The sequence below is a fragment of the Spea bombifrons genome, chromosome 2 (genome assembly GCF_027358695.1).
Source record: "Spea bombifrons isolate aSpeBom1 chromosome 2, aSpeBom1.2.pri, whole genome shotgun sequence".
Classification (NCBI taxonomy): Eukaryota; Metazoa; Chordata; class Amphibia; order Anura; family Pelobatidae; genus Spea; species Spea bombifrons.
In genome coordinates, this window is record NC_071088.1 from 116,367,862 (window position 1) to 116,389,345 (window position 21,484).

General features: G+C 37.0%; 1 protein-coding gene across 2 annotated transcripts in view; it reads left to right on the plus strand.

Moving 5' to 3' along the window:
- Positions 1-19,066, plus strand: part of COL2A1 (collagen type II alpha 1 chain) — a 29,599-nt gene extending 10,533 nt beyond the window's left edge. For both annotated transcript variants that reach the window (XM_053455819.1, XM_053455817.1), the window contains 38 exons: positions 1,509-1,553; positions 1,836-1,889; positions 3,307-3,405; positions 3,965-4,009; positions 4,214-4,312; positions 4,456-4,509; positions 4,753-4,860; positions 5,396-5,449; positions 5,579-5,677; positions 6,178-6,231; positions 6,358-6,456; positions 6,604-6,657; positions 7,264-7,317; positions 7,788-7,841; positions 7,998-8,051; positions 8,477-8,521; positions 8,713-8,811; positions 8,916-9,023; positions 9,362-9,415; positions 9,706-9,759; positions 10,115-10,168; positions 10,659-10,712; positions 11,206-11,313; positions 11,629-11,682; positions 11,898-11,951; positions 12,334-12,495; positions 12,644-12,751; positions 13,236-13,343; positions 13,533-13,586; positions 13,927-14,034; positions 14,520-14,573; positions 15,138-15,245; positions 15,708-15,761; positions 15,856-15,963; positions 16,127-16,415; positions 16,710-16,897; positions 17,068-17,310; positions 17,432-19,066. In XM_053455819.1, coding sequence (XP_053311794.1) covers positions 1,509-1,553; positions 1,836-1,889; positions 3,307-3,405; positions 3,965-4,009; positions 4,214-4,312; positions 4,456-4,509; positions 4,753-4,860; positions 5,396-5,449; positions 5,579-5,677; positions 6,178-6,231; positions 6,358-6,456; positions 6,604-6,657; positions 7,264-7,317; positions 7,788-7,841; positions 7,998-8,051; positions 8,477-8,521; positions 8,713-8,811; positions 8,916-9,023; positions 9,362-9,415; positions 9,706-9,759; positions 10,115-10,168; positions 10,659-10,712; positions 11,206-11,313; positions 11,629-11,682; positions 11,898-11,951; positions 12,334-12,495; positions 12,644-12,751; positions 13,236-13,343; positions 13,533-13,586; positions 13,927-14,034; positions 14,520-14,573; positions 15,138-15,245; positions 15,708-15,761; positions 15,856-15,963; positions 16,127-16,415; positions 16,710-16,897; positions 17,068-17,310; positions 17,432-17,578 — 3,441 coding nt within the window. In that variant the 3' untranslated portion in view covers positions 17,579-19,066. The remainder of the gene's footprint in view (positions 1-1,508; positions 1,554-1,835; positions 1,890-3,306; positions 3,406-3,964; positions 4,010-4,213; positions 4,313-4,455; positions 4,510-4,752; positions 4,861-5,395; positions 5,450-5,578; positions 5,678-6,177; positions 6,232-6,357; positions 6,457-6,603; positions 6,658-7,263; positions 7,318-7,787; positions 7,842-7,997; positions 8,052-8,476; positions 8,522-8,712; positions 8,812-8,915; positions 9,024-9,361; positions 9,416-9,705; positions 9,760-10,114; positions 10,169-10,658; positions 10,713-11,205; positions 11,314-11,628; positions 11,683-11,897; positions 11,952-12,333; positions 12,496-12,643; positions 12,752-13,235; positions 13,344-13,532; positions 13,587-13,926; positions 14,035-14,519; positions 14,574-15,137; positions 15,246-15,707; positions 15,762-15,855; positions 15,964-16,126; positions 16,416-16,709; positions 16,898-17,067; positions 17,311-17,431) is intronic.
- Positions 19,067-21,484: the final 2,418 nt, after the last annotated feature.

Consider the following 21,484-nt stretch of genomic DNA (forward strand, 5'->3'; position numbering starts at 1 on the left):
TTGTATCCTTGATGTTAGTTCAGTTGGGGGAAACCTGACGTGACTTGTAAAAATACAACAATCACAGTCATTAGTGTGGATTATGTTCTTTTCATGTACAGACTAGCAGATCCTTGTAGACATTAAGCACTGGAAAGCCAGGCTATTTAAGTTATCTGTATAAACATCCGATTTTGGTTACATGTAACAAACTGTTATTTCTACAGTTGTTTTCATTTCTTAAACTAATTTACAGAAACATCATATAGTTATTTCAAAGGATTTGCTAAAGTAAATATGTAAAACCATTTATGACAAATTTACCTGCTTAAAACTCCTCCTTAATCCCCTGGAGCTTGCAAGTGACCCAGGCATACTTTTCTACACTCTTTTATGCACAGAAAGATGGTTTTCTGTTTGGGCTTGTCTCCAACATTCCTCTATGGCTTAGCCCTGTGTTAGTCTGCCATGTGTTGGTCTAACTATCTCACCTTGTACGCTTCCCTTTCACATACCAAAATGCCCACTTGCTTCCATTTTCACCCACCCGCTGATTATACTAATGCAGCTGGCATAAACTATTAGTTGCTTTTCATTAATCTGCCAGAATGAGCACAGTAAGAATTGGCTAAGTAATTTCCTTCTGCTAAGTCGATGAATAAACCTGATTTCAGTGGCATAAAGGCTGGGACAGATTTTATTTTCTACCTCTCCTACTAATTCCTGGTAAATCTGTTTGAGAACAACATATAGATATAGTGGATAGAAGTTAGATCAGCTGCCATTGGAAAATGACATCCCACATCATTTAAAATCTTATTTTTAGAATGCAAAGGACAGAAGATCAACTCTTCACATCACACATCACTCATCACACCAACCATCACATAATTTTAATCACAAAATAAATTTCTTTAGCAATTCTGTACTATAAATCAGAATGAGAGTTGGTAGCAAGGACAGATGAATTAGTCAACACAAAACCAGTGTTGTATCATGAGTCTGGTCTTTCCAACCCACTAATATTCTGAAAACATGGAAACCACTGTCCTGAAAAACTGCCTAAAGAGCTTAGTAAGAATCCAGTTAGAGTGTAAATGCAACCTAAAGTACAGGTCGCTTTTTCTCAGATCTGCACTAGTGGCCATAGCTGGAAGTGCAGATATAAAAGAGACAAATTATCATTTGATTAAAATTACAACAAAAAAGAGCCTAAATGAAGCCATATTGCTACATCACTGTGAAAAAGTATTTCCCAAACAGAACTTATTCTTGGAGTCCACATTCTTCAACAGCAGGTGTTAGAGAAATGTCTGCAGTGTCAGATACCTTCCACTGTGTGGCAGCATTGATTTATTTCACATACCGTATACTGGCTACTAATCAATTATCAACTGTTATAAATGTATTAATTATTGAAATTAAGCGTTGTATATTTGCAGGCATAGTAATGAAACATATATTTCTAATATATTCCAGTCTTGCATTTTTCTAATTTTTCACATGTCCTCTCTTTTTCTTTCTTACAGGGTGCTCGTGGTAACGATGGTCTTCCCGGTCCTGCTGGTCCACCAGTAAGTGAATTACCATTTATGTATAATGTATACTACTGTAGTTTATCTTTTTAAGGTTTCATTATCTAAAGTAGACATTGTGGATAATAATAAAGGTGCCAAATACTAAATAGTAGGTAATGCATGTTAATTATTATTATAAAAGGTGATCAAATCATTTGAATATATATATACTCATAGGACAGTATACGATCTTTAGCTGGGGAAATATACAGCATAATTAGAGGGCTGAGCTCCGCTAAATGAACAGTGAATCACCGAGAGTTTCTTTTTGTTTTACAGGGTCCCGTTGGTCCTGCTGGTGCTCCTGGTTTCCCTGGTTCCCCTGGCTCAAAGGTATGAAATAATTTACAGAACAATCAAACCTGCCAAAAGCTAAATAAACCATATAAAATTCCTCTGTTAAATAGGCCACTTGAACACGAGCATTACCAATTTCAGAAGTAACAGAAACTGTTCTCCTTGACTCATGTTGACCCTTTTATTTTGATGTCATAACATAACATTTATTATTATTACCAGCCAGCTAGGACTAGTTTTCCAATCATGCACATGTACCCCTAAATTCAGTCATCAAAATGTAATAAAGTAAGGTAAACCTGTTTAATGATATTTTATTTTTAAACCCTATTTAATAAAAAATTCATAAAATTCTAACCTCTCGCATGGAGCGGTCACAGTGGACACATAGTTTGCTTGCTTAAATGATTAAGTGAAAACAGTAGGTAACAATGGGGTTCAAGTAAAGTCCACAGAAGAGCTTGATGAGCTTCTCCAGGGTTTCAGGATGTAGCTGAATAGGAGGTCATGTTATTGTTGGTCTGTAGCTTTCATTCCCAAGGATCTAGTTTCAGCAGTTTCCATAGTAACCAGACAGCACAGGGGTCCTGTCTGGAATTTTGATAAACAAGGCCCATTGTGAATAGTAGACAAGAAAAAGGAAGCCTCAGTGCCTGTAGGTTTTATGAATAAAACAATATTTTCAAGAGCCAACAGTTTCCAGAGAGATAAAAAAAAACCAAAATGCAAGTCTCACTAAGAAAAAATATATAAAACAATATATATATTGTTGTACAAGAGGGAAAAAATAGTCCTGCTTTTTTGACAGATACAATTTGTTTGGATCTTTTATTGTTGCACCTGTGCAAATGTTTCAATAGCATCTGGAATTTAACAATGCAGAATAAGAACACTACCATAAAATTAAGCCTCACACTTACCACCAGATGGCGCTAATATGTTTTTATTGCAAGAAAGATCTTTAAGATTTAAGGTCCACAGACCGAAACCACAGTACTGGAGTGGCTACAAGAAAAATATAAACATATGTTTTTTTTTTCTTTTGGCTGATTTTTGGTTTCTAATTTAAGCACAGAATACTACAATGTAATAAAAACATAAAACATATTCTTGAGGCAGTTGTGGCCATACTAAAACCAGATTAAAACCTTCACAAATGGGCTGGGTAACCTTTATTTCACTCTACGGCCCATACTTCTGACATGAAAACTATTTTTCTACGTTTTTTTTACATCTTGTGACCATCTAGATTTTATTTGAAAAAAAATATTTTTTAAAAAATATAATAATACTACAAAACCTAAGATTCTATGATCCAGACCAAGTACCATCACACAGAAATATTGCTGCTTCTGGAAGAATAGCAGCTGTACAATATCTCAGATATGATAAGTTGATATAATAGTATAGTACTTACCCAGAACCATCTTTCATTTTCATCTTTTTCCATCAGGGTGAAGCTGGTCCAACTGGTGCTCGTGGTCCTGAAGGTGCTCAAGGTCCTAGAGGAGAATCTGGCACACCTGGATCTCCTGGACCTTCTGGTGCTTCTGTAAGTAGCCCTATTATCTATAAATTCTGGGGGGGGGGGGTGAAAAGACACGAAAATTAAGATTATGCCAAAAGTGATCCATATAGAAAATTGTTGCCATGAATCATCAGTGGGTAAATTAATGAAACCCAACATAATATACACATCAGTGTCTATACTGGTGAAAAACCACACAAATATTGGTTCTGGTCCCCTATACAGCTGGCTAGCATGTTATCCTGCCACTTTCAGGGTGACTTCTTTGTAAATTGATACATTGCCCATTGTATCGAGCTGAGATGATCCCAGGAATTCAAGAGTTTTCATTACAAAAAATTATGTATTAAAATAATTCACAAAAAGAACAGAAGAAAATATTTGGAACATTTTTATGTTGCTCAATCAAGGAGAAGTAAGTTGTATATGAATATCTAATTTGAACACATGCTAGTATCAGACCACTTAATGCTCATAGTTTCTTACCTCTATATGCAGAGAATAGCTTTTTGGCTAAAATGTATATCTGAAATAACATCATTATTTAACCAGTCTTAACCATTCTTATTTTATCTTCATTTAGGGTAATCCTGGTACTGATGGTATCCCTGGCGCTAAAGGTTCAACTGTAAGTAATATTCATGTATTTCCTTTTGTATAATATACTATGTTACATCTTCTCTAATGAAGGTCCTGAACTATGTATTTATTATCACAAACTTATTCTCTTTGATAAACATAACATTTTGCATTGTAGTTATTTTAATAAATAAAGACTTTTATCTTATGTGAAATAGTTCAGTAACAGTTATTTTTATCCTTCTATCCTTAGGGTGCTCCTGGTATTGCTGGTGCTCCTGGTTTCCCTGGTCCACGTGGCCCACCAGGACCACAGGGTGCTACAGGTCCTCTCGGTCCCAAAGGACAGACGGTAAGTCAATGGTCATCAAATATCATCAAATTATTTCCTTCCTACAGGCCCTAGCTGTATAATGATGTCTTTCCTTTCCTAGTTCATGTACAATGTAGCAACCTGTATTTATGAAAATTGTTGAACTTCTGCTTGTGTTTTAGGGTGAACCCGGTATTGCAGGTTTCAAGGGTGAACAAGGTCCCAAAGGTGAAATCGTAAGTATTATTATTATTATCTCAAATTATTATATTCTCTTATCTAGTTGCCATTCATAATACATATATGGTTTTCACATGTTGTCCTCTACTGATTAAATAACAAAGACAATGCTACAACATATTATTATGATTCTTGAAACATGAAACAACTTAGGACACACATTTCTGACTAGTTAAATAGGTTTTCTAACTTCTGATTATGATTGCTGATTTCTGATGTATCTTGATTTGTTGTTTTAGGGATCTGCAGGTCCTCAAGGTGCTCCTGGCCCAGCTGGTGAAGAAGGTAAAAGAGGTCCCCGAGGTGAACCTGGAGCCGCTGGTCCCCTTGGTCCACCTGGTGAAAGAGTAAGTATCTTGCCAGTCCAGCTACCAATCCATGCATGGCAAAAAGAGACCAAACAATGAGTATTGGGAAAGAAAATGGGAGCCACAAAGGGGAGACAAGACAGAGAAAAGCATATAGGGGCAATATGGAACATGGGAAGCATAAAAGGGTAAGAAGGGCACAAGTTTGTATTGGGGGATACAAACAATGATAACATACTACTTAATGTGGTATTCTGGTAGGCTATAAAAATAGGCAAACATATACCTGCACATTGTATCCAGACAGTGTTCTGCATAGGATTGTAGAACAGCTTTGAAGATGGATATGTTACTTATGCTGTGAAGCTTAGTTTAAGTACTTTAATACATTCAATCAAAATAGAAAGTAAATAGATTTGCTCCTGATATTGCTCTGGTAAAAAAAGTTGTTGTAAGCCAGTCACCTATAGGTTCATGAACCATAACAGAAAGGACAGGAAAAAAGATATCTTTATTTATATGATGTTAAGAACTTGTGTGAATCTAATGTTTTGATCATATTTCCATTTTCTAGGGTGCTCCCGGAAATCGTGGATTCCCCGGTCAAGATGGTCTTGCTGGTCCTAAGGTAAAATTATTGTTTTTTTTTTTAAATTTGTTCAAATATACAGCAATATTTAAGGCGGTATTATCATTAATAAGGTGGACATTAGTATGAGCATAATTTTACAACTGCCTTTTTTCTGTGTTTCCACAGGGAGCCCCTGGTGAACGTGGTGTTCCTGGTCTTGGTGGTCCAAAGGGTTCTAATGGTGATCCTGGACGTCCTGGTGAACCTGGTCTCCCTGGCGCTAGAGTGAGTACTCAAGAACTGGGATTGCAGTTGTAGCCTACAAAATTACATTGAATGGAGTTTCAAATAATGGTAACATGGATACATGGCACCATCTATTAGGCTCTGAACTACAATGAAGTGCCTGCAGAAAAGGCTAAACTCTGCAGTGTGGGCACTGGTTTCACCTTGCACTTTGATGTGTGTAGGCAAACCAAACCATTGATATAATCTGTGAATGGTGGCTCATACTTTGGATTAAAAAAATCAGGAGTGAAAGCTTCTTTAGCCTTCTACAGCTTTGCACCTGAAACAAGTCACTTTAATCAAGATGCAATGAAATAGTTTCTATGTAAATTCATTGAATGCTACCATTGAATTATGTGTAGCATACAAGAGCTTTGCTAAGATGGGGGCATGAAGCCTCAAACTCATCTTCTATGGTAGTGAAAAACTTACTTACCTTCATTGATAATTGCATAAAACACCTGCCATGTATTAATCTATTATTTTATATCATACAGGGTCTCACTGGCCGTCCTGGTGATGCTGGTCCTCAAGGAAAAGTTGGCGCCACTGTGAGTTGAATGTTTTTATAATTATTCTGCTAGGCTATAGTTTTAAAACAATAACAGTGGCTACTGATTTGTTTAGGGACTTTCAAAATTGCTGCATTGCTGATGTCCAATTTTCTTTTATAATAGGGTGCTGCTGGTGAAGATGGTCGCCCTGGACCCCCTGGCCCTCAAGGAGCTCGTGGCCAGCCTGGTGTGATGGGATTCCCAGGACCTAAGGGTGCTAATGTAAGGAGATGACTTTGCTACATACATTATACAGTGAATAATGGAGACAGTACTTTGGAACTGGTTGATATAAAACTCATATTTTGAAATGATTCTTGGTGCAGTGTACACTTCTAATTTTTACATTTGTATTTATCTTTTCCATAGGGCGAAGCTGGAAAACCTGGTGAGAAAGGATTGGTCGGCGCTCCTGGTCTGAGAGTAAGTTCCTTTTGCTTTGCCATGAAACTGTTATAGACTCAGGCATTCTATTATTTCAATCTTCCAATATTGGTCGGTCAAATCCAAAAACAGCTCTAAAGAAGTCATCATGTAGAAACCCTATTTAAATGAATGCTCAGGGAGTAGCCATCTTGACTTCCTAAGTTGTCTGTGGTAGTCTTACACCAAACAGCAGTAAGAAGTGATATGAAAGCTAGGGAAGAAATCAGTAACTCCAAACCCTGTACTCACTCACCTTGCTTTAAAACATATTATCTCTATAACTATTATACAGAAGGAATGATGCTAAAAGTTGTTAGTAGCTTTTTAATTATCCATGGTAGTCAATGCTTGATGCCTTTGCTTACCAATGAGCCCAGTTATAATAACTATTATTATAACCCAATAATTCATATCACTCTGCAAGATACCTGTGATGGCATTAACTTGTAATTAAGTAACAGGCTAAATGATTATACAGTTACTATATAATTATATAGTAACAGATTATTAAAGTTACCATAATTGGGTTTCATTTAGCATTATTTTTCTTCTTGTAGGTGTTTAAGCACACTAATAGAGTAATAATATTTTCTCTGCTTCTAGGGTCTCCCCGGAAAAGATGGTGAAACTGGTTCTCAAGGTCCTCCTGGTCCAGCTGTAAGTAGTAACATCTATATTACCTTAAGATAAACCCCTTTATGTTAAAATACAAATATATTTTATTCTTTTTGCAGACATTAGTGTTTTTTTAGCTATTAGCCTAATACAAATGTATAGCTTATGCCATAAAATTCTGAGGCTAACTCAATTTATATTTTCATTTCAAGAATTCGGTAGCTTTACTCTTTCAGCTTGTTACTGACATCATCCAAGTGACCTGAATTTGTTATCAATTTATAGTTAGTAGTTTATTTCTACAGTCTCACACAATATTTGCAGCACAATGTTTTGTAGCTCTGCCCTATAGAGCTTACACTTTAGGTAAAAATATTAATTTACTGAATTTAGGATGAAAGATTAATAAAGTTGATATTGTGCTTTAGCTGCATAGAATTATAGCATGACCTTACATGTTTTATTTTCTAATAATCATGCATGTAAGTAACATTATTATGCTTTTCTCCCAGGGACCTGCTGGTGAGAGAGGTGAACAAGGTGCTCCTGGCCCCTCTGGCTTCCAGGTAAGTGACCACAACCTTGACAAATGGCCAGACATATGTCTGAGAACCTTTCAAATTCTAATAATTTCACATAACTAATTATAAAACACCATTATATTAAAGCAAATTCATGTTTGCCTGAGATTTATGTTAATATTGTGTGATCTTCTCTTTCAGGGTCTTCCTGGTCCTCCAGGTCCCCCAGGTGAGGGTGGCAAGCCAGGTGACCAGGTAAATCGAAAATATATTCTTCAATTATTGTTAATCTCCCCATCTTCTATGTTAATATTGTAGCAAATGCATATTATTTTAGTGGACACCTTAGCTCCCAATGGGCTATTTTCGATCAGTGATTATTATTCCCACATGATGTCCTATATCAAACATGTTACAATATCAAACAATAAAACTATACAAGAGAAAATACTTGACAAGGTCTGAATACCTATATTCATGTAGAACTACCCAAAATGTTTGTTTTAGATATTGACACTGCCCAAAATGTTGGTTATAGATATTGACACTATGACCCCTACAAAATGTCATGCCTCCAACACTGAACACTATGCAGCCACAACCTATTTCAGTTATATGTATTTCAATCTTCTTATTAAGAAAATTTATAACATAATTATTTTATATTTTGTTCATTTTAGGGTGTTCCCGGAGAAGCAGGTGCCCCAGGTCTTGTTGGTCCAAGAGTAAGTTATATCATTTTATATACATTTGCATTATTAATATGGATACTCATTGTACAGCTCTGTGGAATGTGATGGCACTATATTAATCAATAAATAATAAATATCAATAAATAATAACAGCGCAAAAACTAGAAATAATTCGCTATTAACCAAATTATGCGCCAATAACTGATATATTTGTTGCCCTTCAGGGTGAGCGTGGCTTCCCAGGTGAACGTGGTTCTTCAGGTCCCCAAGGTCTCCAAGGTCCACGTGGTCTACCTGGTACTCCTGGAACTGATGGTCCTAAGGTAAATACTTTCAATAATTCAACATACATACAAATCAGACAATCTTATTTATGTTTGTAAACTGAAATATCAGAATATTCAAATGACTTATGTATCTTCTTTAGGGTGCTACTGGCCCATCTGGTCCAAATGGTGCACAAGGTCCACCTGGTCTTCAGGGTATGCCTGGTGAGAGAGGTGCTAGCGGAATTCCTGGAGCTAAAGGTGACAGGGTAAGTGAGCAGTTTGTATACTTGAATGTCCATCATTTAGCAAAAAAAACCAATAGACAAATACACCAAGTGGGATAATAATATATAATATTATGTAATATTATATGTGTAATAGTATACAATTGAATGACATTATGAAATAACCATCTTTTATCATAGCCCCAAAACAAATATGTTTGATAATATTTAAGTGTTGAGATAAATATATAGACATCATTAACAATACATATCAATTAAATGTAACTGTCCTTTTAAGTAAGACAATGAAATCAAGCTGTAATAAACAATTACTGTCCTGCTTCTTCATTTTATTCATTTCTCACTTTATTTCCAAACAGGGTGACACTGGTGAGAAAGGTCCAGAAGGTGCTCCTGGAAAAGATGGTTCAAGAGTAAGTATAAATAAAAAATTAAGCCTAGACAAGGGCTAGTTATAAGTAACTGAGAAGAATAATGATGGCGTCTAATAAAGGGATGGCTTCTATGAACAGTTAAAGTAATATGTTAATACTATCTAGCTAATGGATAGATCCAGTCATATATGTAGAACTAATTTCCACACAATGGATTCAAATATTTTATTGCTGTGAAGTTTAGTAACTGGAGTATGTGCACTAACAAATCTTTAATCTGCAGGTGTATTGATAATGAAATGATATTTGATCTGATTATCTTTTTGTAGGGTTTGACTGGCCCAATCGGTCCTCCTGGCCCAAGTGGTCCCAATGGCGAGAAGGTAAGTAGTCTTTTTAATTTTTTTATTTATTCATTTCATCAAAATGGATCTTTACTTTTGCAATTGTATACTTTTTAATGGTTCAACCAAGGCTTGGTTGAGTACATGAGTGACAAAAAATCTGCATTGTTATGATACAGTGCTTTATGACAGAATGTCTAATAATTTGAGTCAATTCCTTTTTATTAAAACAAAACAATGCTTAATGTTCAAACCGACTTACATCTGTAATACGGTGTTTGTCAAAAGATTCACCAATAATAATAATGGCTATATCATATCAAGACGCTTAGAGTGAAGTGATAAAAAGACTATGTCCATTGATGGATTGTTGATGTTCTTTCTTATTTTCTAGGGAGAATCAGGTCCTCCTGGCCCATCTGGCCTTGTTGGTGCTCGTGGTGCTCCTGTAAGTATATTGAGTTTATCTGAACTGCCATCTCTACTAGCATAGACATATTGACTTCTTCATCTAATTGTCCAAACTTTTTTCAGAACTAATTATCTAAATGCTCTAAGATCATTTATACAACGTTTAATTAGTAACATATTTGGCTAATGGTCATTTGATACACTTTAAATATACCTTACAAGTGTAGAATCTTATCATTTCCCTTGACTACATATTAGTCAACAATGGATTGATTTAACATACATTTTTTATATAACAGTATTAGTATATAATAAGAAACTGCATTATTACATTATTTCCATTATTATTTCAATTATTTTTAACCATTGATTTGTTAAATAATCTGATTAAACATTTTGTTTTACCTTACTCTCGGTATTTTAGACAAGTTTTCATAACTCAGAATACATTTGTAGAGCAATTATTCACACAGCGGATCTAATTCAGTTTGGTACCTTTAATTATTGCGTAATGTTCATCTTTCTAGGGTGATCGTGGTGAGACTGGTCCTCCTGGCCCTGCTGGATTTGCTGGTCCTCCTGTAAGTAAAGCTCTAAATTGTTTAAGAAATATATAAAATAAATTAAATATTGCTTACTAGCCTATATAGAAACATTAAATGTTAAACCCTTTTGGAAAAAATATAAATGAATCCTTCTGTGTTATAGAAGAGAATAATTTAGGAAATCATCAATGAGATTGTTTGGACTTTATCTAAGACTTGTCCAAGGATACTTATGTAGGATTATATCAAGCCTATTTCTCTTAGTCAGAAAACCTTTCTTAGATGATTTACTAGATAATTATTGCTTCACTAAATACCTACTTGTGAAACTGCAAGGTGGATATTTGGGAGAATTAAAACACATACTTAGCTTTATAGTAAGAATGCTTTGTGACACAGGTACCTAGATGATATTGTGGTTAAACATGAAGATACAGACATTCAACACATAATTACTTTACACTTACTGCTTTGCATGACAATAAATTATTATGAGGTTTGTGAGACAATTCCTCTTTTCTGTTCACAGGGTGCTGATGGTCAGCCTGGTATCAAGGGTGAGCAGGGTACAGCCGGTCAGAAGGGTGATGCTGGTGCTCCTGGTCCTCAAGGTCCATCTGGTGCTCCTGGTCCACAGGTATGAGCAACAGTGCTAACAAAACAAGAACGATTTTCAAGCATATTGTGCTGATGGCATCATATTTCAAACAATTATACTCTGAAATGTTCTTAATGCTATAACTTCTAGGATGCATATTGATGGGCATATATCTAAATCATTCTATACTGTTAAAATAACTTGTGTCACACTATATTAGATATTAGTAGTTTTTTATTTCATATAATTAAATTAAAAAAAATGTGTAAATACATATTGTATACTTTACATGTGCGCTAGTTCTGTATCTTTGTTACCTATTTTACATGTCTCTGTTTTGCTTGTTTTTCCCAGGGCCCAACTGGTGTTACTGGTCCTAAAGGAGCCCGTGGTGCCCAAGGTCCACCTGTGAGTATGATCTTACCCCTCCAAACTTACAGGCTCTATGGTATATTACATACTGTCCTCTTAATATATAATCCCTTACGAAATGCATTACAGTGTATAATATGTGGATAACTTCAGAATGTGTTTTTGCTTAGGCCCACCACCTTTTTTAATGATACCAAATTTTTCCCCAAATAATTGTATTTCCCAGTTATAACCTCCATTCTTCATTGTAGGGTGCTACTGGATTCCCTGGTGCTGCAGGAAGAGTTGGTCCACCTGGCTCTAACGTAAGTGACATCAACTGCTAGACATTATTTGTGAAGGGTCCACAAATTACTTTACTTATTAGTTTCTTGTTTTGGTAATGGTCAAGTGTTTTATTCCCATTTGACCTTGACTTAATATGCTGGGTATTGTTTAATAAATTGTGTGCTATTTATTTCTTAAAAAATATGTAATGGACATTTCTCATAGCAGAATACCCCATTATACATATCATATACATTATATCATTGCAAGCAAATACATTAATTGGATCCAACAGAGCTTTTTGTAAATATTGTTATGTTTTTTACTTTATACTCAAAGTGCATTATAATTTTGGTAGAATAGAGTACTCAGTATATCTCTGTAATAAATAGAGTTATAATATAAATGTATTTGCCATAGGGTAACCCTGGACCCCCTGGTCCTCCTGGAGGCTCTGGCAAAGATGGACCTAAGGGTGCTCGTGGTGATGCTGGCCCACCTGGCCGTTCTGGTGATCCTGGTCTCCAAGGCCCTGCTGGTCCCGCAGGCGAAAAGGGAGAACCTGGTGAAGATGGTCCTTCTGTAAGTATTACATGATATTTTGTGGTAGATGGAAGTATGGTAGTCTCATCTGATATTGTATATAGTTTGGAGTTTGCTATTCCACTAATTTTATGAAGTTAGGATTTCTACAGCATCATTTTTCTCATTGTCATATGTTCTTCTTCAGGGTCCCGATGGTCCCCCAGGTCCCCAAGGTTTGGCTGGACAGCGTGGTATTGTTGGTCTGCCTGGTCAGCGTGGTGAGAGAGGTTTCCCTGGACTTCCTGGTCCATCTGTGAGTATACAAGGATAACAATCAAGCATTAATTCAGTCTCAGTAATCAAAATTGGGTGTTCAGCACTATAGCACCTAATTGTACATGTGGGAATTCTTGGGGAAGATTGAAGCTCTATCAACAAGCGTCTTTGATGTTAAGATACTTTATGTAGGGATTCACCAAAAAAGTTGCAGATTTAAATTTTCTGTACCCGTATGTGCAGTGTAACAGTTCTCCAAAGGAAGCAGAATACACCTTAGCAACACAATGCGATGAGATGAGGTAGATTTATGGGGACAGTTTGCAAAACAAAGTAATTCTTAAGAGCTATCCTATGAGAGATATTATAGTAAATTGAAAATTGAGTTATTAGACACTGCAGATGTATCTTGCATTGGTCTAGCCACAAACCTAACAAGAAAAGCTAGAAAGCAAACAAACAGGCCCACTGAGCTGTGCCTCCACAGTTACTAATTCTCCTGAAATTGTCTAATTACTTAGGGTGAGCCTGGCAAACAAGGAAGCCCTGGATCATCTGGCGACCGAGGACCCCCAGGCCCTGTTGGCCCACCTGGTTTAACTGGACCTGCTGGAGAACCTGGCCGTGAAGTAAGGACATGTACCTTTAACATAACTCTTGAATATATGAATATTATCTAACCCTTTGTGTTAAAGCACATTGTACATGGCTAATGGAACTTCTGATTAGTTGAAAATACCAACAGCAAAGTATATCCCAGGACAAATTGATTTTCATGCATGTACAAGAGAAATAATTTGTGCAATCTCCTCTTTTAGGGTAACCCTGGCTCTGATGGTCCTCCTGGTCGTGACGGTTCTACTGGTGCTAAGGTAAGAGCTTCCAACATTGATTCCTTGTGAAGTTCTTGTACTAGCAAATCCATTATCATATTGATAAACTAAAGATAAACCTTACGCTGTATCATCATTGGAAAGTGTCCTCTTTAAAGATCAAACCCAGAACAGTACCTTTAGTTGGGTTCTTAGTTGCAGCTTATGAGAAGAATCAAGACAAGTAGGGCACAGAGAGTATTTCATCTGTCTAACACCATATATAATACAGACAATGGTGAACACCTGTAACTCAATGGATGTTGCTTTTCAATAGCACAAATATCAATGTAAAGAGAAATTTAACAATCATAATTAACAATTTCCCTTGACTTTTTAGGGTGACCGTGGTGAGACTGGCCCTGTTGGTGCTCCTGGTGCCCCAGGTGCCCCTGGTGCTCCTGGTTCTGTAGGTCCAACTGGAAAACAGGGAGACAGAGGTGAATCTGTAAGTATCAACATATAATGTACTAGGCCTAATTTTATACTATATCATACATTCTTTGCTAACCATGTTTTATGTACAAATGAGAATAGAATTAATTGTCACAGCACCCTTATATCATATTTGCTATTGAATGGGTTTACAAACATTGCATGAAAACAGTTCAGATGGTCCTGAAAGTGGGAATATTATACAGAACTATTACCAGCTTAATAGTTCTATAATAAAACTCCCACTTTCATGACCATCTGAACCCATTGTACAATGCAAAAGAATATAAGGGTACTTAAAATACAACTGTTCAATGGACTTGTGTATTCATGTATTAAGTCTAGAATACTGGCCATAGAAAATGCAAACCTTTTGGCACTCAATAAATCTAAGGGTCATATAAAGGATTAACAACAAAAAGTCTCAGGATGGAAGATAATTGTACCTTTCCTAGGTAAAGTTATAAAGTACATAACTGGATACATTCTCTTTTTTAGGGTCCTCAAGGTCCTATTGGTCCATCTGGTCCAGCTGGTGCTCGCGGTCTGGCTGTAAGTAAATCTGTTCTATTTTGCATATCACAATTTTACTTTTCCAGCATATCGTAGGGAACATCAAATGTATTTGTTGTTTCCAGGTGATTGTATTTTGTCTACTTCAATACTAGGCCATCTATATTAGATGTGTTAAACACATAAGAAAAGAAAAGTAGTGAGCATTATAATATATGTATCTGTAAAGAACTTTTATCCAGCGTTAATGAGAGATAGTAAAACATTTTAAAATGCATCACCCTCAAATTTCACCATTTTCATAAAATACTTAGATACTTTTTTTGAAACTACCAAATTAAAGATTTCTATTTCACTCACAGTTTTTTTGTTTATGCCCTAGATATATTTGATGTAAACATAATACCATATTTTTGTAAACTTCTTCCAATTAAATATAGTTCAACATATTTTATGTTATCTGTTAAGGAAGTTAAACCATTATTAATTAAAATAAGTTACCCAAGTTATTATTTTACATTAAGTACATTTGTGTTGGAAACCATGTTAACTATCATTATTCTACTTGACTTATTCTTTTAACATGTTGGTAATCTTTTGCAGGGTCCTCAAGGTCCACGTGGTGATAAGGGTGAAGCAGGTGAAGCTGGTGAGAGAGGACAGAAAGGTCACAGAGGATTCACTGGTCTTCAGGGTCTTCCTGGTCCTCCTGTAAGCATCATACTAGAATGAACATGCTCTGTGCAGTAAAAAAGCCAAACTATTATGTGAGATCATCCAAGGCAAGAGATTTTAATGAAGGCAGTTAGAGGCATAGGACCTACATCCAATTTTGACTAAGGCCAACATTTTTATCAGCATCATGGTACTTAATTTTTCAGATGTTGCATAATGAAGATGTATAAGGTACCATTACAGATTCAAGAAAAATTATGCTTTTGGTTATACCTATATATATATATAACTATATTGAATTCTCAATTTTCCATTAAATGCGGCTTAAAAATATTAATCCATATTCAGATCACTATAACATCACATGCATTTTATTTAAGACTGTACTCAAATTCATCACAAATTCTAAGGGGTAACTCTACTGAGACTATGATATCTTTTTAATAAAGAAGGTATCAGCACACTAATTTAACTAATTGATTTCTATTTTTCCTACAGGGTACTGCTGGTGACCAAGGTGCAACTGGTCCTGCTGGTCCTTCTGGCCCACGTGTAAGTAGTAGAACAGGATCTTCATATGTAATCGTTTTGTAACTTTTGTGTGTTTTTTGTCTAATATGCAACATTTGCCTTTTATATTTTGTAGGGTGCTCCTGGTCCTGTTGGTCCCTCTGGCAAAGATGGTTCTAATGGTCTTCCTGGTCCACTTGGTCCACCTGGTCCCCGTGGTCGTAGTGGTGAAACTGGTCCTGCTGTAAGTATTTTTTTTTCTAGGAGATGCTATAATATTTACACTAATAATAGTTCACAAAGACAATGGACTAGCTGGCTAACACGAATTTTAGTGAACACTTGCACTTACATAATTCACTTATAAGGTTAAGAACACTGTTCATTTTTTATACCTTTTCATATAGGGTCCACCTGGTCAACCTGGTCCACCTGGTCCTCCTGGTCCTCCCGGCCCTGGCATTGACATGTCTGCATTCGCTGGACTCTCTCAACCTGAAAAAGGACCAGATCCTATGCGTTACATGCGTGCTGACCAGGCCTCCAGCTCCCTCCGCCAGCATGATGTTGAGGTTGATGCCACTCTGAAATCCCTGAACAACCAGATTGAGAGCATCCGCAGCCCAGATGGAACCAAGAAGAACCCAGCTCGCACTTGCCGCGATCTGAAATTGTGCCACCCTGACTGGAAGAGCGGTATGTGGCATTTATATGTTACCAAGTGAATAATAATAATGACTCTGTAACATTTATCCTATCTTTTCCTTTCTACCTAATTTTGGAAGATTTTAAGTACACTTCCAGTTTGCTACACAGAGAGTTCTGTAAAAGGTAGCAGTAAGAATATTGTGTTTCTTTGAGGTGGCCAATTGTTAGATTCTTGTATTCTGATAACATAACAAATATATTACCTAGAACAACTGTTTAAAGTCATACATTCCATAAGTACTAGTGTTTGATGGAACTTATAATTTTATTTTTCCATTTTAGGTGAATATTGGATTGACCCCAACCAGGGTTGCACTGTTGATGCTATCAAAGTCTTCTGTAACATGGAAACTGGAGAGACATGCGTCACTCCCAGCCCATCCAAGATTCCCAAGAAGAACTGGTGGACAAGCAAGAGCAAAGACAAGAAACACATCTGGTTTGGAGAGACAATCAATGGTGGCTTCCAAGTAAGTTTTTATTTTCTTAATTAATGAAATAAAGATAAAGATAAATGTCTGAAATTTAAAAATCTTTATAAAAATGATCATGCCTATAGTAAAAACAAATTTTTTTCATATTTGTAATATAATCATTTAGAGTTTGTATAAAGACCTAATCTTTTTCTTTGTACTTGTAGTTCAGCTATGGAGATGACAGCTCAGCACCTAACACTGCTAGCATCCAGATGACCTTCCTGCGTCTGCTGTCCACTGATGCATCCCAGAACATCACCTACCACTGCAAGAACAGCATTGCTTTCATGGATGAAGCATCAGGCAACCTGAAGAAGGCTCTTCTTCTCCAAGGATCCAATGATGTTGAGATTAGAGCTGAGGGCAACAGCAGGTTCACATACAATGCTTTGGAGGATGGCTGCAAGGTAAATTATATTCTAGTTCATTGCCACTGCGTTGACTAATAATTACTTGATGAAATAGAAATGAAATTCAATTGAGTATGAATTAACTGCCAAACTAACTCCTGTATCTCATTTATTTTAGAAACACACTGGCAAATGGGGCAAGACAGTTATTGAATACAGGACACAGAAAACCTCTCGCCTGCCCATCGTGGACATTGCACCTATGGATATTGGTGGAGCTGATCAGGAATTTGGCGTTGACATTGGCCCAGTGTGCTTCTTGTAAAAACCAAAAGTTAAAAAAAATTAAAAATAAATAAAAACCCTAAGGACCTGAGTACTTTCCAATCACTTTTAGGACTTCTGCACTGAATGGCTGAACCGACCCCAAATTTCCATTCATCCACGTGCTTACATTTTGGACTTTTTATTTTGTGTTACAAGGCCAGAACTGGGCAGACTGCGAAATAAAATCATGGTATTATTTATTTATTGTCTTCCTGTAAGACCGATGGGTCAGGTGAAGGTGTGAAACTAACTGGCATGTTTGAAGGCCCCCTAACAGATGTACAAGGTGCAGTTAAAAGCGTCCCTCCCTCCCCTCCCACAGTGTATATCAGCAGGAATACAGTGTGTCATTGAATGAAATGGTGCTATTGTAAAACAATTTTGTATTTTATAACATCAAATAATATAAAAACATTTTGGAAAGTACAAGTTGATCTGGGCTTTGTTCTTTTACTTTTTTCTTTTTTTTTATTATACTGTAGATAGAACAGTTTGGAAAAATCTAAGAATAAAAGTTCTTCTGCCCTTTTATTCCTTTTTAATTCCAGTATGAGATGAAGTTAAGGGAAAAACCTAAAGCTTCCCAGGTTTAAGCTACCTCACACTAATGGAAAACTATAATAACACAAAGCAAAATCTTGAAGCTGAACTCAGCACACATTAGGAGTTCTCTGAAAAATTTATTGAAGGAGTGATCTTGGTACACAATCTCATGTTATTATAAATATAATGGGATCTGCATTCAATAGAAGATGAAAAGACAAAAGGTGAAATATCGAGAATCGTGATAAAGCAGTAGCTGATGGCAGCTTAAATGGTGTGGTTTTGCGGTGAAACATTTTGGACAATGCCAAAGTTTTGCAGCTTGAGTCTCAGTAAAATTGGTATTGTAGTAGGCAAGTGGATGATGTATACATTTCAGGTCAAAGCCATTCAAAGTAATTACTGTAGTTTTCCCAAATTATGTATTCAAACTATGCATCCCCAATGCCAACCCCAACATCTATCTATCTATCTATCTATCTATATATATATATATATATATATATATATAACTCTGACCTTTGCATAGTTTAAAGGGACTTACAGGTAGGCATTGGGGCCAGAGGAGGGAGAGGCGTACAAAGAAAAAAGGATAAGAACCAAGAATATGTACTATTTTGTATATGTAAAATAGATTTTTTTTTATTATTTTGCAATACTGATTTTCAGCATAGTAGGCTAGTAAAGTGCCCAACACCAACACTAATCTTTCTTGTGAAATAATTGTCTTACTGTATCTCTTCTCATTTTCTAATACTGCAATAAAGATAGAAAGCTTTTCTATATAAAAAAAAATAAAACAGGTTTTGTTTGATTTTTAAAAAAATTTGTGTTAAAGTCCATCCTATGATGTAATCTTTGTTGAATGATGTTAATCTTATCTGGGATATTTCATGACAGAACAAACCAACCCAAATAAAAGTTTTAATTAAAAAAATAATAACCACAAGGCTTTTCTTTGTTATTCATTGCCACAATGGAAAAAAAAATAGATGTGCAGAGAGGGAAGAATTTTGAAATTCAGAAACTCAGCAAAGATTTGTGTATTTAATTATATTAATAATGATAATAATTTTTTAAAAAAGGATTTTATCCTTAAAAATATATAAAATTTACAGCTTTTAAAAAACAAAACAAAACAAAAAACAGTTGAAACACATCCGTGTTTGACAGCCATCTTGGATCAATGTTCATCCATGAGGCCCCTCCTCTAATAGATTGGGCTACAATTTTAAAGCTAGAACCCATATACACAGTGGCATAACTACATGGGTTGCAGCTGCGACGGGGCCCATGCCTCTAAGGGAGAGTCCAATGCGACCCCTGCAACCCCTTGTTCCTGTCCTCTCATATCGGTTCAAAATTGTTTAGAAAGGGCCCTTTTGACTTGGACCGCACCTAGGGTGACCACATGTCCCGGGCAGCCTCAGTCCGGGGCAATGTTTTGTCCTGGAATGAGAATTCTGAGTGAAGGAGAGACTTCTCAACTATCCTGATTGCCTGAGAGTTCAGAAGCCTCTCCTGATAGGCTGAGTCCCTCCTTCACACAAACTCAGAGTAAGCTGCAGCCAGTACCAGGTATGTGTGTTTGCCTGTTTGTCACGGTGTTTGTCTGTTTGTGTGATTGTGTGTAATGTCTGGTAATAGAGGAGTTAATTCTCTGAATCTGCTCATGTCTGTAATGATTGTATGTATGTTATAATACAGGTATTATTTAATCTGAAATCACCATGGTTCCCAAGGCTTCCTAATAGTTAATATATAATAGTACACTGCTCAAAATAATAAAGGGAACACATAAACAACACAATGTAATTCGAAGTCAATCACACATCTGTGAAATCACACTGTCCACTCAGGAAGCAACACTGATGGACAATCAATGTCACATGCTGTTGTGCAAATGGAACAGACAACAGGTGGATATTATAGGCAATTAGCAAGACACCCCCAATAAAGGAGTGGTTCTGCAGGTGGTGACCACAGACCACTGCTCAGTTCCTATGCTTCCTGGCTGATGTTTTGGTCACTTTTGAATGCTGGCGGTGCTTTCACTGTAGTGGTAGCATGAGACGGAGTCTACAACCCACACAAGTGGCTCAGGTAGTGCAGCTCATCCAGGATGGCACATCAATACAAGCTATGGCAAGAAGGTTTGCTGTGTCTGTCAGCGTAGTGTTCAGAGCATGGAGGCGCTACCAGGAGACAGACCAGTACATCAGGAGATGTGGAGGAGGCCGTAGGAGGGCAACAACCCAGCAGCAGGACTGCTACCTCCGCCTTTGTGCAAGGAGGAGCAGGAGGAGCACTGCCAGAGCTTTGCAAAATGACCTCCAGCAGGCCACAAACGTGCATGTGTCCACTCAAACGGTCAGAAACAGACTCCATGAGAGTGGTATGAGGGCCCGACGTCCACAGGTGGGGCTTGTGCTTACAGCCCAACACCGTGCAGGACGTTTGGCATTTGCCAGAGAACACCAGGATTGGCATATATTCGCCACTGGTGCCCTGTGCTCTTCACAGATGAAAGCAGGTTCACACTGAGCACGTGACAGACGTGACAGAGCCTGGAGACGCCGTGGAGAGCGTTCTGCAAGAGGAAGGCATTAATGTTATGGACTGGCCCGCCCGTTCCCCAGACCTGAATCCGATTGAGCACATCTGGGACATCATGTTTCGCTCCATCCTTTGGTCCAGGTCTGGGAGGACATCCCTCAGGAGACCATCCGCAGCCTCATCAGGAGCATGCCCAGGCGTTGTAGGGAGGTCATACGGGCACGTGGAAGCCACACACACTTCTGAGCCTCATTGTGACTTGTTTTAAGGACATTACATCAAAGTTGGATCAGCCTGTAGTGTGGTTTTCCATTTTGATTTTGAGTGTGACTCCATATCCAGACCTCCATGGCTTGATGAATTTGATTTCCATTGAGAATTTTTGTGTGATTTTGTTGTCAGCACATTCAACTATGTAAAGACGAAAGTATGTCATACGATTAGTTCATTCATTCAGATCTAGGATGTGTAATCTTAGTGTTCCCTTTAATTTTTGGAGCAGTGTATGTGTGTAAGGGGTTCACCAAGAGAGCTGTAGTAACTCCCAGAGATCACCCAGTATCCTCTTGTTGTCCCCAAAATCACTTCCAGCAGCAGTCAGCATGCATACCTTGGAACCCTGCTATGTGTGCCCAATAAGTAGACACAACTACCTTGAATTGAGTACAGCAAGAATGAACGTTTTATTGTTGTAAAACATTCTCGTATATCCACAGAACTGCATTAACTGAGATAAACAGATACATGTATACAACCCAACCTTTAGTTCCGCTGGCAGCAATCCTATTGATGGGATTAATTAAAC